The following is a 19,543-nucleotide window of genomic DNA, read 5'->3' on the forward strand; positions in this document are numbered from 1 at the left end:
TGGCCTAAGGCAGACACTTAACCGACTGACACTCCCAGGTGCCCTAGAAATAATATTTATAAATCAAAATATAATTATCTGGTTTTATTTGTTGACCCATTTGCTTTCCTTTTTATTTAGTATTTATTTTTTCCACCTTTCTAGTATCCAATTCAGAGTTCAGCAAGCAAAGTACTCATGCAAATTTATCAGATTAGTGGACTGAATTTTTTTCTTCTAATATTATATTTATTGAGAACCTAGGAATCTAAATCTTGTCTAGGAATTACAAATATTAGAATATGCTTTTTCGGTCTAAAAGGAAGAAGGATAATCTCTTGCAGAAAGGTGCTTTTGTTTCTTTCTGGGCAATATTCCACTCTTATTCAGTAAGATAGAATTAAATGAAAATATTAATTAACAGAACCAGTTTTAGAGTTATGCATAAGAGGGCTTGTCAGACTGATCTACGTAAAGAATCTACATAAAGAATACTAATATTTTAATTGGTTAATTGGTGATAATTTAGAAGTAGAAAATAAAGTCATCGAAATAGTTTTTAAAGTGTGGTTTAATTTCCACTAAGTATTAGGTTTTTAAAACTCTGGTAAAGTATTTCAATGTGATAGGAATTTAAGATAAAATCTGTCAAATCCTGCTTTTTCAGCTGACTTTTTAAAATTTCATATGGAAGGACATTTTTAAACTAGAATTTCAGTTCATTAATCGTGTATTTTAAACCAACCCTGAACTTAAAATATTTTGAAATATGCCAATCTTTACCTGATTTAAGCACCAGGCAATTTAGTTTAATTTCAAACCAAATTCCATGGTATTATTAAAATGCCATGGCTGTGTTGACAGAGGAAAGATCTCAAGTTCACCCTAAATGTTATATTTTAAAGATAACACCTGGCAACAAGACAAAAAATTATTAAAAAGGTTTCTATTGTATAAGGACTGAATGATGACCACAAATATTTTTTTAAACATCAAACTATTCCTTTATGCAGAAAATTTCTATTTACAGTCTATTTCCTAAGTGAAGGAGTGGTTAACTTTTCTTTTCTCCTACAGGCAATGTTTGGGCTGTAGATAATTTGAGTTACACAGAGAAATACATTGTGGTATATCAAAAAAGAAAGTAGATAGGAAGAAAATAGAAATCAGGTTACATAATTTCTCTTTGAAAGACATTTTATGATCAAAACAAATGGTATTTTTAATGTCAGTTTTTATAATATTCTTTTTAGGATACCTAATTTAATGTTCATGGACAAATGAAATTTTTTCCTGGTAAAAATTTTCATGGAAATATTTTTCTATTAACAGGCCTCCTTGTATCAGTCCTCTTTAGACAGAAGCCTGGAAAGACCCACTAGGTAAGAACGTCATTACATTATACAACCAGAATATTCTATACCAGTGGTTTCTTTTTCAATAGGAATACTACTCAGTGAAGTAATAATAATGAGGGTTATGTTATCACGCGTTATTATTTGGAGCACCATACTTTATGAAGTTGTTTTATTTTGTTTTTGCATCATTTTCCATGCTCATATTCAAAAATTTATGAAAATTTAGTGAAATAATTCTGGATTCCTTTGCCAAGAGATTCTTCCCTTCTCTGTCTCCTCTAAACCCAATTTTCTTTTCTTTAAATGGGAATTATAAAATCCAATTTGCAATATTGTTAGATGATACGTATGATAGTATATTTGAAAAATATTGTAAATTACTAGAAAATTTCTAAATTATATTCTACATATATTTGTTTATTATACACAAATCAGAAACATTGTTACTGCCAATAAACAAGGGCTTCCTATGTACCAGACATTCTAGGTACCTAAATATATTTAATCCTTAAGACACCACAATGAGTTAAATACTATCTTCCCCACTTTATCTCTGCATAAATGAAACATAGGCCACATCACTTACCAAGTTCACACAGTTCGCAAGGAGCAGAAACAAACTAGAATTGAACCAGAATAACCTGTAACCTCTAGCCCTAACCTTCCGAGGAGTCTGCCGAGGTAACTTCTGTTGGTGGACTTTAAATATCACACTTACTTTATAGCATTGTAGAAATTTGGACACAGTTCAATAGCAATAGGGAATAATACAAACTCTCAGCCATATTGTGCCCTCGACAACAAATGTTGATATAACATTAATCTGCTCTTCTATAGATTTTTATCAACATAAGTCAAAAACTTTGTAAGTTGGGTCCTTTGCAAATTGGGTTTCATGAGTGCCATCCAATGGCATCAATGTTACTAAGAAAAAAGCTCCAAGTCCTCCTTTTATATCTTTTACATCTATCTATGCTCCTAAAATGTTTGAATTTTAGAGTTCTAATCTGACCTGAAGACTGCTATAAAGATACACAGACCCTCTTATGACATGATTAGGGACAGCAGAAACAGGTCTAGGAGAAGAAGGACATCCTCTTTAGAAGAACACAGACAAATTCTGAGGTCTGGCCCCATCTCTCTATTTGCAATATGTGTGTTCCATTCACTCGTTTATGAAATAGGGATAAGCATGCACACCTCACAGGCTTGCTGTGCAGGCTACACCAGACAATAATGTCAGCAAAGCAAATCGCGTATTGTTGACTCATGGGAGCTGGTGGTGCTCTTAACTGCTGTTGTTGATGTAATTTTATGTGATGATTTGACAGACGGCATAGTGGGTAGTGTGTATCTCCCGTCCCCTGGTGTTTGTCTTAAATGATACTGTATTCAGACCCAGAACGTGATAAAAACTACTGCCATTGTAGATTGTTGATGCCATTTCATACAACTGGGTGAAAGTCCCCTTTAACAGCTTGCTTGCTGGCCAAATTATTAGTCATTCATTATTTAAATAAGAAAATGTTAGAATTCCAGTGTAAGGTTTTCAGCTCAGAGTAGTAGGAAAGCCATAGGGAAACCTTGAAGTAAGAGAAATTTGTCTCACCAGAAGTCTTCCTTTTTGGAGTCTTTTCTTCCACTGTGGCATGCCTTCTCTGGATATAGACACATTGTTGGGACTCTTCTTTCTAGAGAAAAGATATGTGACACAAATCACAACACTGAATTGTCAATCATAACATATTACACTAAAAGGAGAATTTTTACTTGAAAACATGGATTATAAACTTCTATCCAGGGGTGCCTGGGTAGCTCAGTAGGTTAAGCGTCTGCCTTCAACTAAGGTCATGATGTCGGGGTCCTGGGATCCAGCCCGGAGTCAGAGCCAGACTCCCTGCTCAGGGGGAGTCTGCTTCTTCCTCTCCCTCTGCCCCTCCCACCAGCTCATGCTTGATCTCTCTCTTGCTCTATCTCAGATAAATAAAATCTTTTTAAAAGTAAATAAATAAACCTGTACCCACACCAAAACACTGCCCATGGACGTTTATAGCAGCTTTATTTATAGCTTCCAGAACTTGAAGCAACCAGGCTGCCTTTCAGTAGGTGAATTGATAAACAAACTGGTGCATCCATATGATGGAATAGTACTTAGCAATAAAAAGAAATGAGCTATCACACCATCAAAAGACATGGAGATTAAGGCAGAAAACAGCCTTAATATAAATGATGGACTTTAATTACATTTAATAATAATGAGTCCAGATGGTTCATCAACTAATAAATGTATCACAGTAATAAAAGATGTCACCATAGGAGAAACTGCACCAGGAAAGGGAGTATGTGGGAACTCTATTTTCCAATCAATTTTTCTGTAAACCTAAAACTTCTCTTAAAAATCGTACTGTCTGTGAATTTTTTTAAAGAGATGATTATAAAGAAATCATGTTTAATATCAAGGGCTGAATTCTTCAAACTATAGTTTGGGGGAATAGAGGGTAAGAGTTGTGCCGTGATCACTAGCCCATTCCACCAGTCGTCCTGATTCACAGGTGAACCTCCTCCAACATCAGCCTAACTGAAGCTGATTCCTTCTTTTAGTTCTGCGAGCATGGCCAGTGACTTTAGGAAAAGGAGGAAGAGCGAGCCTGCAGTGGGGCCGCCCCGGGGCGTGGATCCCAGTGCGAGCAGGACTAGCCCAGGTGGAGCGGACCTCCCAGGACCAAGCACCACCCTGACAAAGTCTTATATCATCAGTTCCTCTCCTTCTTCCCCCTCAAGAGCAAAAGGTGAGCAATAATAGATTGACATGTAAGCAGTTTACTAGCTTAATTTTAAACTGAGGGACTCTGGGAGAGCTGGTCCAGGATAACCATCCAGAGACAGCTAGCATTTAAACACAGCATCTTGACTACAACATCACTTCAAAACAATTAACCATCTTTTCTCACACAGACTAGGTCAGACTGGTGAGCCACTTGAGGGGCTCCACGGACTCTATCATCTGGTATATTCATGTTTTTTTCTTCCAAATATATCATTTTTGGGGTTTGCTTGGACAAATTCAAAGTATCTAACTTATTGTCAGGCTTTTAAAAGATCACATGTATAAATGTTTGCATACTGTCAAAAATATTCTAATCTCACTACAACTAGTAAAGCTAATCACGTTTCTAGAACAGGAATTAGAAGTAGCAACAAAGAACACTATTGCCTAAAACACTTTGATTTTTTTTTAATTGCTTTGTTCTAGATAAAAATGTGTCTAACCTACTGAAGTTGTGGTTTAGTCACCAGTTCTATATTTTGAACAATCATATAGATGCTAGAATATCCATGTTCTGCATGGAACATGGTGTTTGATTCAGATCATTCCACTAGGAAGAACTAACTGGTTTCAAGTCATACTTAAGAAATTTAGGTATCATCACGCCATTTTCCCGTATGACCTGCCTCCTCGTTGGAAATTCAGCAAGTTCTGTTGAGAGAAAGCAGGGTCGTTGAAAGACTGCTTAGAGCATTATTGCCATGCTGACCAGAATATTCCTAAGATGGAGGCTGAGGCTTGAACCAGCATCCACAGATACCCAAGGCTATACGCTTATGGGGCTCCACAGCCGCCCCCAGTCTCCTGGGGTTGAAAGAGAACACAGAAGGAATTTGAAGTGTGTGAAGTAGCTGAGCTCTAACAGACGTGTCCATAATATAACACAGAGTCAGCTACACGTATTAACCTAAGTGCTACAAGGGTTGCCATGTGATAATTAAAGCTAAGCGGTAGCTGGTATGTGTGCAGAAGACAGGCAGGTGAGGATGAGTGGACTCCAGGATAGAAGGGAGGCAGGCCCTGGTCGCTTTCCACAGCCCAGTCAATGGTATATACTACCTAGAAGGTTCAGAAGGAGTGAGCCCCTTTTATGACACCTTTCGTCATATTGACAGAGATACTTTTATCACATTCTACTCATTTATGCAAATGAATACCTTAAGATAATAAGTCATGAAATACCATTGATTTATTATGCTTGGATAGCACCCAAAAACCAAAATGATTCTGATTCATTTAGATGAATGCTTTTATCCTGGGGAGTGTTAAGTCAACTTTATGTCCCAAATATTACATATCTACCTCATGTGCTTATCTACTTTTGAAAAATGTGGGTAAGATTGTAAGGCAGGAACTATCAATACTGGTATTTTCTTTCATTAGGTTTCCTCCTAAGAAGGAAATTTCCCATTTAGATGTACTTTGGCCTTCCATTTATTAGCTCACCTAGCGGAGCAAAAGAGAAGAGTGTTTCCAAACATATTCCAAATTTAGGTCAGTTTTAGCTCTCTATTCTCAAATTACAAAACATTTTAAAAAAACAACCTCCCCAGAGAAAAGCAAGATGGATTTATCTCTGATGCATGTTTTATATTATATCCAGTTATCCTTATGAGAACCTGCCTCGTAAAAGGTTGAAAATGGAGCAATTAAAAAGGTAAATTCATTTAGGTAAAGAGGCTCTTAGTTTTTTTTTTTTTTTTTCTCGGAAAAATAGTAGCGGCAGTAGTTCACAGCATCTTGGTTTTGCGATTTTGGAAAGTACTTTGTGTCACTGCTTTTTCTGACTAATGCCCATGAAAAATTATTTGATACAGTTATGGGAGTGGTATTTAAATGCAAATTTATAAATTACTCTTTACCTCTTTATCATTTTAAACCAAATGAGACTCAAATCCTGACCCTGTTAGGTTGATTAATTCTATCTCACTTTGGCCTTAATTGTTAAACCTTTCGGTTACCACCAGGTCATGCTATTAACTTTCAAGGTACAATTAATAGTGCTTTTGGCATACCACGTTTGCCGAAAGATGTGTGAACACAATAAAAATAGGTCTATTAGCTACGCTAATTACTTCTTATATGTGGTTTTGTTAACTCTAAAATCTGCAAAGCTCCCTTCATTGAAAAAGTATTACCTGGCTTTAGAATTAGGCTTCCTTTCTCTAAAGTTGAAGCTGCATGTATAACAATCAGTGTCTAGACCAAACCACGCTAACTGCTTTCTCTTTGCTGTGCTGTCTGATGCTAAATGACATGCTCTCCTCTTTGTGAACCTTTTAACTTCTCCAAATGTCTCTCTTCCACCACGCTGCCCTGGATTAAAAGGTGGGGATGATATATGTCCATCCCTTTATGGTTACTCAGGGCTCAACGGCAACCCCTCCAATGAGTTAGATTACTGTAACACTTACAGACAGCATTTGGATGTCCCTCGTGACTCCCAGAGGGCCATTACTTTCAAGAATGGCTGGCAAATGGCCCGACAAAATGCAGAGATCTGGAGCAGCACTGAAGAAACTGTCTCCCCCAAAATCAAATCCCGTAGTTGCGATGATCTCCTCAATGATGACTGTGATAGCTTCCCTGACCCAAAAACCAAGTCAGAAAGTATGGGTTCTCTGTTATGTGAAGAGGATTCCAAAGAGAGCTGCCCCATAACATGGGCTTCGTCCTACATCCAGGAGGGTCGCAGTAATGGCAGATCAAGGCTCCGGCACAGGTCAGCCCATGACGCTCCAGGGTTCCTAAAAATGTACAAGAAAATGCACCGCATTAACCGCAAGGATTTGATGAATTCAGAGGTAATTTGCTCTGTAAAGTCGAGAATAATGCAGTATGAAAAGGAGCAGCAACACAAGGGCCTGCTCCATGGATGGAGCCAGTCTTCCACTGAGGAGGTGCCCAGGGACATGGTCCCGACCCGCATTTCAGAATTTGAAAAGTTGATTCAAAAGTCAAAGTCCATGCCCAATTTAGGAGATGAGATGTTGTCTCCCATAACCCTAGAACCTCCACAAAATGGTTTGTGTCCCAAAAGGCGATTCTCCATTGAGTCTTTGCTGGAGGAAGAAAGTCAAAGTAGACACCCTTCTCATGTACAACGAAGCTACAAACCTAAAACCGTCGTGCCAATTCATATTGAAGTCACCAGTGATGAGCAACCGAGAACTCATATGGAGTTTTCTGATAGTGACCAAGACGGAGTTGTGTCCGACCACAGTGATTACATTCACGTGGAAGGATCATCCTTTTGCAGTGAGAGTGATTTTGATCACTTTTCTTTCACATCCTCGGAAAGTTTTTATGGATCCAGCCACCATCACCACCACCATCACCACCACCATCACCGGCACCTCATCAGCTCCTGCAAAGGCAGATGCCCTGCCTCCTACACTCGATTTACCACAATGCTAAAACATGAAAGAGCCAAACATGAAAACTCTGAAGAGCCCAGGAGACAGGAAATGGACCCTGGCCTTTCTAAACTTGCATTTCTAGTCAGTCCCGTGCCTTTCCGCAGGAAAAAAAATTCGACCCCCAAAAAACAGACTGAGAAGGCAAAATGTAAAGCATCCGTGTTTGAGGCCCTAGACTCTGCCCTTAAAGACATCTGTGACCAAATTAAAGCTGAAAAGAGAAGGGGAAGTTTACCAGACAACAGTATACTGCACCGTCTTATCAGTGAACTGCTGCCAGATATTCCAGAGAGGAACTCATCACTCAAAGCTCTAAAAAGGAGCCCCATGCACCAGCCTTTCCACCCACTGCCTCCAGATGGTGCTATTCATTGTCCATTGTACCAGAACGACTGTGGGAGAATGCCTCACAGTGCCTCTTTCCCAGATGTGGACACCGCCTCCAACTACCACCACCAAGACCATGAGAGTGTGCAGAGTCTCCAAGGTGGATGAACTTTTCTTTCTTTTTCCTTGTGGTTCAGACACCCACCATCCAGCTCTTTCACTTTCCATCCCTACATCTCATCATTCCTACACTGTAAGACCACTTGGCATCGTCATGTGTTTTGAAGCAAATGCTTGTTGTGCAAACATGTCTCACTGAATAGTCTCATTTGCCCATGTGATATTCAGACTCGATGTGTGGCTTAAAGTGACCACCAATTCACAAAAATTTGCTCATTCAAAATCAAAAGGCAAAACCATCTTGTAGCTGAATGTTAGGGCTGGCACAACTTACATCAAGAACACAAATTAAACTCATTTTAACCATTTAAAAGGATTTCGAGACAGAGACCATGATTGAGTATCAGTATCCTTAAGAGACTGACAACTCTTTTTTTGTTGTTGTAAAATGAATCAAAATGAGTAATTTAACAAATAGTTTTTCCCTTGTTTTTATATTAACATTATAAAGTTATATTCACTCAATAAATCATTTGCTTACATCCAATATAAAGATACTGCATTAAAACACTCAGGAAGCAAAACTGAAGTGTATAATGTAGTAATTGGTGGAAAATGAAAAAAGAATAGGATTTGTTTAAATTCATTTAAAGGACACGATGGAATAAAATTTTTGTGAACGTATCTTTAAGCTATATACACAGAAATCTCATCTCCATCACTCAGTGTGTTTCATTTTCTCTGCCTTTCCATTGCTTTATTTATTTATTATCTATTTCCACTGAAAGAATCCTATAGCAACATTTGAATTAGACCATGTAGGTTCAACATTCCCTGAGGCGCTGGACTCAACGTGACTCCCAAGCCCATTTTCATAGATGGTTTATCACCTTGCAGTGGCAACATAAGGGCAAATAGGACTTCAAATGCAGAGGACATTTTTTGAGTTTTTTTTTAAGGATGTGTTGACATTCTCATACAATTCTTTTTAACAATTCTTAAGTACATCTGTTTACTATATAAATTTTAAGAAGCTGGAAAGAATATTCCATGCTGACATTTGGATTATCAACAGTCTTCTATGCACGGGACACGGCAAAGTGCTTAGCACACATTGTCTCATTAGCACTGGCCTGAACCTGGGTGAAAGGTGTTATTATAAGCACTGTTTTACAATCGAGACCCAGGGAGGACAAGAGATTTGACCAAAGTCATTTAGGGAGTAGGTAGGAGAAAAAAGATTCAAACTCCTAGTAATTCAGAATTTGTCTCTATAGGCCAAAATATAATCTCTATAAGCCAAAAAAAAAAAAATTAAAATTTCCCATGCATGTAATGTATGTGGCTCAGTCATTATCTGCCGTTGCACAATTCGCTTATTTTATTAGTATTTATCTTTGCTTTTATTTATACTACCACCACATGCTGCAAAAATAATAAATTTAGAATTTTTTAAATCAATGCCTACAATCTGAAATTTTCACTGATTGAGACATGTCATAACTTAAGTTTTTAGTAACCTAGCTACCTTTTCTAGTTTTTCAATATTGGACAATTCCAGTTATTCAATTAAGCAGATCAATAATCACCTCTAAATGTTATGCACAGTTATAGTATATTATTGAAACATGATTTAAGGGGGCTTTGAAATGCATTTCAATTAAATAAAATATTTACTTTCCAAATTTGTTTAGCCCACTTGAAAAATAGTTTATATTCCAAGGATTAGTAAAACTGATTTACATTTTAATGATCAGTATGAGAGCCCTATGATCATATAAGTATATGAATTTAAAACAGAAAATATATAGCGTATAATCCTCTATCTTTCTTGAAAATAACTGATTAAGTTTTACCTGAAATGTTTGTGGCCATGCTGATGCTGTCTTATTAAGTCTAAAGACTTTGAAATTCACAGAGTTAGACTTTTATCCTTATATGTCACATAACTGATACCCCCACCTGCTGTGAAGTAGACAATTCTTCCTTATAGTCAAAGGAGTAAAATCTTTAAACAATATTTTCTTTTTATGAATTGCCATTCTTAACTCCTTTATAGCTGTATTTGTTTTATTTTTAATACTTCTGTTAACCAGTATAACTAAATTGTTAAAGGCTAAGAGAAAGAATTTACTAATTTTGACCACTTACACCAGTAAAATTCTATAAGAGATTACTAGGACACTTTTAGCCTCTAGTTACATTTCCACATATAAATCTATAGAGTATGAGACCATTAAGAAATAGCTGTAATCATAATTTTGTAATGTAATTATCTATACTTTGTTTTAAGGTGAACAAAAGCAATTCAGTATTTCATGAGCAGTTTGGCAACCAATATGATACTTTCTGTTTAGAGAATTTTTATTTCTTTGTTTCTTGGAATAAATATATACTTTCTGATAAGGTAGTTGAGCAAAAGGGAAGATAAAGGCGGCCTTTTAAGTCTTCAGATGACATCATATCAGACTCAATGAATATTTAACGATTGGGGTGCAGGGATGGGGACAGGGAATAGACACAACCATAGTTCGTCCATCATCATACATTCTTTATTTTTCTTTTTCATTACTGCATTCTTAAATTGTTCCACAAAATGTTTTAGTTTTTGTAAACTGTTGCTATTTTCAAATTGTCCATCTTCTGTGGAGCCTATAAAGGTCATGATAAGTTGGAGGATTAGAAAGTATTCAATCTTTGAGATGAGAAATACCTGTGACTATAAATTGTCTACACCGGGTGCTACAGCATAGCTTCCTCAACAATGTAACAATTATATTTGTGATTATAATGCTTCTGCCACCCCGGATTATTTTTTACCTTTTTTGAAATGCTTTGGTTTTGTGTCTTCTATCCCAACTTTATAATTACCGATGAGTTTTATGCCCATGTCTTCCACTGTGTTATCTCTCCAAGTCTGAAGGAGGAAATAGTTGCCACCAGGGAAAAATGGCTAAAAGGGTCAGCTTTTAATTCAGCAGGTACTCACTCTGACCCCGTCCTCTCCCCATAGACCACGAGTCCCCTAGAAGTTACGCATCCACCATGAGTGACCTGGGGAGAAGTGTACCTCGGGACAGAAGAGGAACTCCAGAAAAAGAGGTAGTTTGTTTAGTGCTACTTGAGTCTCTTCTCTGCAGTGTATTTGGTCAAGCACCTGTCACCTGAAGTTATGTCCAAAACCAGTAAAGAACCTAGATTAAGAACATAAAAATGACAGGAGAGAAACAAAGGACTCCAAGCAGTATGCACCACGACCCTCACTACAGATCTCCCCCAAAGGCAGCCCAGCTTGAGCAGCCAGGCCCCTCCGAGTCTTGACCTGACATCCATGAATTAACTGTGTGAGAGTGGTGAGCTTGGGCTGCCTCGTTGAGGAAGATCTCCCTGTACAAACTTGCCTGCTGGGGGGAGGCGGGGGGCGGCTAGGTCATCTGTGTTGCAAATCAATATAGATATGACATATATAATTTTGGCTGGCCTGCTTCTGTTGGAGAACAGCCCTGAAAAATCACTCCTCCTAGGAACCACCTACCAACTAGCTCTGTGTCCACAGCTCCAAGCCAGGGCCGGAGCTCTGGTTCAGGCTACCTTGGAGTCATCTGGTGGCAACTAAAAGCCAGTCTGAGACTGGCAGCCATTCCAGGAGAATCAGTACAGGTGTCTCCTATAGTCTGGTACCTGTGGGACCCTCAGAGAAGTCAGGAATGTTCCAGTTTGCCTAAAGTTCACAGACTCACAGGGAAAGAGAGTGGGGTGAGGGGATTACTGGGAAGTGGAGAAGGAAATGCTGGAGTGGCTAGCTGTGGGGTACAGGCTGATCCAAGGTGAGAGTGTATCTCATCTTACCAGAACTAAAAGGGGTGAGCAGCTGGCTTCCCGTGTGCTAAGGAATTCCTGAGCCCTCCAGGCAATGCAAGATGACCAAGCCTGTGCTTTGGGTCACTCACTAGCTTCCCAGTGATAACTGGGCTAGGATTTCTTTGCTACTAGGTGGATAATTATCTAGCAAAAGGGATGATAGCTTCCACCCTGACTCTTCCCAGCCATTTTATTATGATCGTGAAGGAGTTGTGTCAATATATAGGACTTAAAGCAACTGACACTCTGCAGTTATCCCAGGAAAGATATATACCTGGGACAGAACCCTATTACAGCATTCATCTTCCTTAGTTTCTAGGAGGAAATATGATATTCGGTAGTTATGACGAAAAAGTCATCTACTAGTTTACATACCTAAATGAAGGACTAATTGATTTATAAATTGCAGAAAAGACTTACATTATATATGTTTAAGCATTCCTTGTGCTTTCACTTCCCTTTAATTCACATGAAATTGCTTTCTTGTAAAAAATCCAAATTGTAAGTTAGTGCTAATTGTTTACCTTCCCTTTCAGAAATTGCCTGCAAAAGCTGTTTATGATTTTAAAGCTCAGACATCTAAGTAAGTAAGATAAGTGTTCATTATATGATGTAGGGTGGCTTTAAAAACTTCAGTAATATTTAAGATGTAACTATAGCAATGACATGTATTACAAATAAGGTCTAAGTCCCAATTCGGCGATCGACTATAACTAGTGGTTCCCTCACAATTAATTGGGAGAGGGTTCATTTTATTTTCATTTGTAGTTGAGAAACATTGAGTTTTAAATGACACTAAACATGTTAGAGCACCGTGAGTTCAAAAGGATAGGAAAAACAAAATGAAACTAAGCATATTTGTTTCTAGAATTTTTGTGTCAAGAATGAAAAGTAAAGTGTAGGGAGTAATTAACAGTAACAGGGAGAATTTGATAACATTTATTTATTTAACTACAGCTAGGATAATTTGGAGGGTAGAAGGATAGAACTGTGTCCAAAGATTCCTATAGTCAAATTTCCATGGCTTAACACTCAAAGCTTCGAGATTCTGAGCAAAAAACTCTCCTGTGGTCTTTCGATGTTGGTGTTTTCATACTTCTATGTTGCAGGGTTTTTTTTTTTAACCTTCTGTCCTTAGGAACTTGTTCATCAAATGGGCATGTGGTTAAGAAAAGCCAATACTGAGCACATAAGGAGGCTTAAATAGGAAGGAATCTTCCAGCTATGCATGGCCCATGTGTGTATAGATCCGATTTAAGAAACTTTGGTTTCCAATTAGAATTCAAGATATTGAAATCATTGTATATTGGCATTAAATTTCCTGTGTTGTTTAGACTGAACGTATCCAATAACAAAAATATTTCACTTGTAGAAAGGCACATTATATTAATTAATGGTTCTAGAAACTGTCTCTGACATAAGACATACAAAGAATAAAATCACTTAGAATTTGGTAATACTGCTGAGATGGGGAAATGAACTAAATAGGAGAATGCTCTTTTAGAAATTAAGATGTCAAACATGGCTTAAATCTTGTGTTTAAAAAAAAAATCCTGAAGAAAAGCTTACAATTTGTTTGTTTTTTTATGGGGGGGTGGGGCGGTTGAATGAGATAAGTAACATCTGCTTTGTCTCTACTACACTCTAGTCCTTATTACTGCTCTTTGGGTACGGTGTAATGATTTGTAGGATGCAATGCATGCCGATTTTTACAAAATAATGATACAGAACGTGTATATTTCATTTCTTCCTCGTGACAAGCAATCAAAAGCTTTTTTAAATGTATGAAACCCGGAGGAATGACAGGGCATATGACAAAGGAAAGGTATCCACCCAGTGCTCACAGCTTTTTAAGAAGGCTTAATAAAAAACAAGCTTTGAGAGAAAGATGATGTGCAGTGCAGAGGGTGTTAATTGGGGTATTAATTGCGTCGCTGGATTTTGTTTGCTCCAAGTGCCAACCAAGCCTTACAACCGTCCTCCAAGGCCATGTCCTCATTACAAAAGCTCAGAGTTAGTAAAAGGTTCGAGGCTTTTATATGGCACAGCCTTTCTGAATGATTGCTTGCACCACCCCCTGCCTTTCTAGGCCCACAAAATCTAATTCTGTAAGCCTTCAGAGAAATCCATTAAATAATCACCCATGGAAGCCATCCATATTTTTGGGGAAAAAAAAATGTTTCCTACATACCATAAGTAAACTGATCCAATTGCAGCTTAATCATATTCCTCTCGTGCTGTTCTCAGGAAATGTAGAGAGCAGCCCCCAGTGTAGTTACCCGATTTGACACAAAATCGAGGTTATGGATGATTCACGTGGCTTTAAAAGGCTCACACACCCAGAAGCACTGAATGTCACGGAAGTGCTCTTAACTAATAGCTAGATGTAAGTGCTTTTCATGCCTAACATCTTATAAACAAGAGACAGGTAGAGGTATCTGTTTTTATTAAATATCCATTTTAAAAACTATTTTTCTTTACCTAATGCAAAAACTCTCATTTCTAAAAATACAGCTCAGTAATTCACCAAAGGTAATGTCTCAATTGTTAAATAGGAAAAAGAGATAAAATGTCATTTCTAAAGGTTGTCAATGGCCATCCTTCAAAAGGTTTAGGGGAGGGAAGAAGCAAGCTTACCATGATGCAGCTCAGAAACTCAAGGTCTGACATGAGAGGGACACAGTTTTGAAAACTGTTAAGTGAGGTTTCTGTCCTTCACCTAGAAGCCATCAAAATTTTTATTTTTTTTTTTGCCATCAAAAATTTAAATACTAGCCTTTAGAAATGGAAAAGATCTCTTTTCAGCTGTAAAAGAAAAAGTTCATTTTCTCCAATCGACATTTAAAAACAAAAAGCTCCACTTCCTAGTCTCCTTTCCAGAAACAAAACACACTCAGTGCTAATAAAGTTGTTGGATAGTAAACATGAAATATTTTAGTTTTTTGTTTTCTACATCGGGCACTTGCATAAAAGAGGGAAGTACTGTGTTTGAATGTGAGGCTCTAGGAATCTCCTTTGTCTTTAGGGTTACTGAAAATGTAATGTGCGTTCAATGTGAAGATTTTCACGTGTCTAATTGTGCAGTCATTCTTTTAATATGCAACAGTGGCTTTTTTTTCCAATTCAAGCTTTCAATCAATGAGAAATATTCCACTTCTGATATCCACCTGTCTCTTCATTATCTATTCACCCCAAATACATGATCCAACTCCAGATTCTGAACAAAACAATGCAGAAGATTCAGGAGTAGGAAGGCAGATGTCTAGGAAAGTGGGGCTCTTGGGAAAAGATAGGAAATGAGTGTCCTCCAACAAAACATAATTATGGAGGCAAAACAACAAACAGACACAATTCCCTGGATAATGAAGCTGTGAAAAAACAGATGCAGTGAGCATGAGAAGGTAGGCATGAATTATCCAAAATAAGTTAACAGTCTTTAGAACTTCAAATTACATACCCACATTTACCTGCTTAGGAAAGAAGCAGGTAATTAAGCTTCTTCTTAGAAATAGCCCAGATGGTAAAGCATAGTTAGTGTCTCGAAAATATTTTTATTTTTTAAAAAACAAAGATCTAGGGATGCATGGGTGGCTTAATCAGTTGATGATCTCAGGGTCCTGGGATGGAGCCCCCACACATCAGACTCTGCACTCAGCAGGGAGTCTGTTTCTCTGCCTCTCTCTCCCACTCCTTCTGGCCTCCTATCCCTCCTGCTCATGTGCTCTCTCACTCCCTCTCTAAAATAAATAACTACATCTTTTTTTAAAAAAAAGACATAAAGAAAGCAACAGCAATTTGTACATGTCTTCATATTTAAAACATGTCTATCTCTGTGCTCCATTGAAGAATAAAAGATCTTTTTCTTTACACAAAGTAAATCCCATATCAAGACATTCCACCTACATGCCTGACAACCAGCTTCAAGGACGCATAAATAAAAATTTTTCTGCTAATGGCCCTTCTGTGCTAAGGCTAAATATTTACTTTGTTTATTGTAAGCTTTAGAACATCAAAAGGAGACAGAAAGAGAAGTCAAGCATCTGGCTAACTAGCTAACTAGCTTCAGGACAAACAAAACCAGTGCAGAACCCATCTGCCATTATTCCAAGCTTCATGACTCCTCCACTATCAACAACAATTACACAGCAATAGCCTGCCCCGCCTTCAAATTTCATATGAATGTGCCCTTGATGTATATCAAGTGTGATGTTGACGCGTGTTCTCTTTTGAAATCACGTCTGAAGTTATAATGTGATAAGTGAATTTTAAGAGTTTGCAAGGAAAATCCTTATGTAACCGGGCTCGGCAGATTACTTACTATTGACAGTGTATTTCTCAGCCAAATGCAGATCAAGTGAGAGTGTTGATCTTAAGAGCAACTGCTATACATCAGGAAAAAAAACCTACTGAAACATGTCTGTTCCAGGGAGCTGTCATTCAAGAAAGGAGATACTGTCTACATCCTCAGGAAAATAGATCAAAATTGGTATGAGGGAGAGCACCACGGGAGAGTGGGCATTTTTCCGATCTCATATGTAGAGGTAAGTCCTTTCCTTTTCCTCTCCCATGGTCATTATTTCCAGAGTCACCACACATCAAAAATAAATGTTTTCCTTCATAGAAACTCATACCTCCTGAAAAAGCACAGCCTGCGAGACCACCTCCCCCAGCCCAGCCTGGAGAAATCGGAGAAGCTATGGCCAAATATAATTTCAGTGCTGACACAAATGTGGAGCTATCGCTGAGAAAGGTAACCCTGGCTGTTTTCTTCAACAGTGCATTTGGAAAGGCTATCTATTTCCAAAACTAAAATAGGTTGCCTTTCTCTTGGACATTTTTGTGTCTCCCCCGTGTGCTACAAAGGACTCTCTGTAAGGCCGCCCTGAGGCACCATCCCCTACTGCTCCTGTGTCCTTCCAGATGAGATCCCCTATGGGACACAAAGCTTCCCAGAGAGACCTTCCCTCCCGGGCTTGGCATGGCAGGCTCCAGATCCTTTCCAAGGGGCACCACGGGCTGAATATCCTGGAGCTCTATTTGGGGAAACATCATATTGAAAAGCACTTTCATGTACTCAAAATATTGTTGTCCTGCTGCCTTATTATTCAAATTTTTAAGAAATGATGTTCCAACATTTACTTTTATCTTGGCATCAAGGAATAGTCCTAAAATAATGAAGGTCCTTGTCACTACAGGGCCTTTTTAAGGAGCCGTTTGTACAGTGCTGTTCCCTTGATCAGCCTTCTCCAGGCCTCATGATTGACCCAAATTTCACCAGCAGCCAATGCAATTCTAGTCTCTCTTCTTCATAATATCAGAAAGAGCTCTTCTGGACTTGCAGCCTTACACAGTGAAGAAAGATCAAGTGAACAATTTTCATTCTTTGCTAAGCGGTCGCATTCATTTGTTAGAGGCAAACACAGGTCTGCACAGAGTCCAGGGTAGAGAGTCATGTGCAGGATGGTTCTAGAACCTCCTCACCTACCGGTGAAGTCCTTAGCCAGGAGCAAAGAAGGGAAATACCAGTGTTCTTATCCTGGCATAACCTCATCTCGTTCTCCTTTCTTTGCCCTGGTTCTGCATCATCAACCAATCCATAGCCACCCTCCAAGCTCCAACACAGCTTTCCACGAACCGTACCAGCTTATGTTTCATAGTAAGAGAGAAGCTCCTGCCAATGCAATTTATAGCTCAAGCGAGGACCTAGCAACAGTGGTGTGTTACCAAAAAATCAGTGCAATTTTAAGATTAGGGAGATTTACTTTTCTCCCGTGTGTTCTGCACGGTGGCAGTGGCGGTGTGGAGTGGGCTCTGTAAACCACTCTGCATTTTGGCCAAAGGAAAGCTTGCACCTTGATGGCCACTGAAAGAAGGCCTCCCTCCTGTGCTGAAGTGTTGACTGTGTGCCACCTCTCATGCCCAATCAGTGGCCCAAACTTCCATATCACCTGCTGGATGCAGCTGCAGAGCTTCTGCGGTGTAACCACATTTGGCCTCTGTATTTCTGGCAAGTGGTTTTGAGTTGAAACATAAGCTGGGTTTTGTGGCATTGACACGATTGCTGCCGCTAGAATGGTGATCATAGGAAGTTCTATGACCACTAAAGCCAGGGGTTCTATAAAGATGTTTAATGACCACTGTGGTGTGGCCACCAGCCATTAGAATGGATAGTGGTGCTCCACGAGCTTGATGCAGACCACGTGGAGCTCAGCCCTGGCCACAGCTAGGGGTTAGTGAGGGTACCATCTTTGCCCCAGCCTGCTAGCCTTACTCTTTGACTGCTTACCACATGGAGATCAAGGAAGAAAAACAGCGTGCCGTTCAACTTCATCCCTTCCAGAGACTGACTTCTGCAACCCATCTGAGACACACTAGCACAGCAAACTGAGTTGCACTTTTCTGAAGCTGACGGAGATTTTCCCTGTTAAACTATCCTGCTTTTTTAAAGTAATTTGTGCAAGTCATTTGATACGGTACCCGTGTGAACATGGGTAAGCCCATCCACATGAACCACACATCCTTAGGGAAGAATCTAATGGCATGAATGAATGATTACATTGCATAGATGTTGATAGCCTGTAGTTTGGGTGTGAGCTCAGAGACTTTATTTGTATTCTCCCGGCAAAAAGAAACAAACCAAAACAAACAACAACGATAACAACTGGAGGTATCACACTTTCCCAGATGGAAAACCATCGTTTGTTAGAAAACATTGACAATTACACTTTTTGTTGCTGTTGTTATCACGTCTCTATTTATAACTCATTTTCCTAATATTCACTACAGGGAGATAGAGTTATTCTTCTTAAAAGAGTTGATCAAAACTGGTATGAAGGTAAAATTCCAGGAACGAGCAGACAAGGCATCTTCCCCGTTTCCTACGTAGAAGTCATCAAGAAGAATACAACCAAAGGTGCTGAGAATTACCCTGACCCACCAATACCCCACAGCTATTCTAGTGATAGAATCCACAGCTTAAGTTCAAATAAGGTAAGAAGACATTCTAGCATATTAGTATAATATTTGGGAGCTTGGAGGAAGATCATCAATATGTGATGTTAGGCATTAGACCATCCTATCTATTGCAAAGCACAAAATGTATATGTTACGTTTCTAAGTGTGCGTGCCATGTCAAGTCAATATAATTTATTTTTTCTGAGGGGTGCTAGCAAAAGGTTTAATGCCTAATTTTGATAATTTTATTTTCATTTTTTTGATAATTTTATTTTCAAATTAAAATATGGAAGGAGAAAACATTAGTATCATAAAATCCCATTGGATATGTATCTGCATATACACATATATATCTGTTTTGTGAAAATTTTTTCCTGAAGCTTAATTTTTTTTCAAAAGCTCGATTTCATATTTATCTATGCATATTTTACATGGATTATATATAGGTGTATATATATACACACATACATATACATAGGTGTGTGTATGTGTGTGTATATATATACATATATAAATATATATGTATATATATGTACTATATAAAAGTCTATGTGAATAGATAGATCCCAAAATGGTTTATTTCATCAATACATGGTAATTAAGTTAACAAAATTCTATAAAAGTCTTGGGGTTTTTTAATATAGAGAAAGAGTAAAAATTTTTAATTAAGGCCCATAAGTCAGTTTGTTTATTAGTTT

The 19,543-nt window shown here is 38.2% G+C and overlaps 1 protein-coding gene across 38 annotated transcripts in view; it reads left to right on the plus strand.

Annotated features, from left to right (window-relative positions):
- Window positions 1-19,543, plus strand: part of SORBS2 (sorbin and SH3 domain containing 2) — a 214,974-nt gene that overhangs the window by 171,119 nt on the left and 24,312 nt on the right. For 27 of the 38 annotated variants that reach the window (XM_038560348.1, XM_038560349.1, XM_038560344.1 and 24 more), the window contains 8 exons: window positions 1,312-1,361; window positions 3,939-4,126; window positions 6,493-8,070; window positions 11,044-11,132; window positions 12,428-12,474; window positions 16,318-16,432; window positions 16,513-16,641; window positions 18,678-18,881. In XM_038560348.1, the coding sequence (XP_038416276.1) occupies window positions 1,312-1,361; window positions 3,939-4,126; window positions 6,493-8,070; window positions 11,044-11,132; window positions 12,428-12,474; window positions 16,318-16,432; window positions 16,513-16,641; window positions 18,678-18,881 (2,400 nt within the window). The remainder of the gene's footprint in view (window positions 1-1,311; window positions 1,362-3,938; window positions 4,127-6,492; window positions 8,071-11,043; window positions 11,133-12,427; window positions 12,475-16,317; window positions 16,433-16,512; window positions 16,642-18,677; window positions 18,882-19,543) is intronic. The other 11 variants (XM_038560354.1, XM_038560360.1, XM_038560361.1 and 8 more) reach the window with 1 other exon arrangement.

The sequence above is a fragment of the Canis lupus genome, chromosome 16 (genome assembly GCF_011100685.1).
Source record: "Canis lupus familiaris isolate Mischka breed German Shepherd chromosome 16, alternate assembly UU_Cfam_GSD_1.0, whole genome shotgun sequence".
NCBI classification, from domain to species: Eukaryota; Metazoa; Chordata; class Mammalia; order Carnivora; family Canidae; genus Canis; species Canis lupus.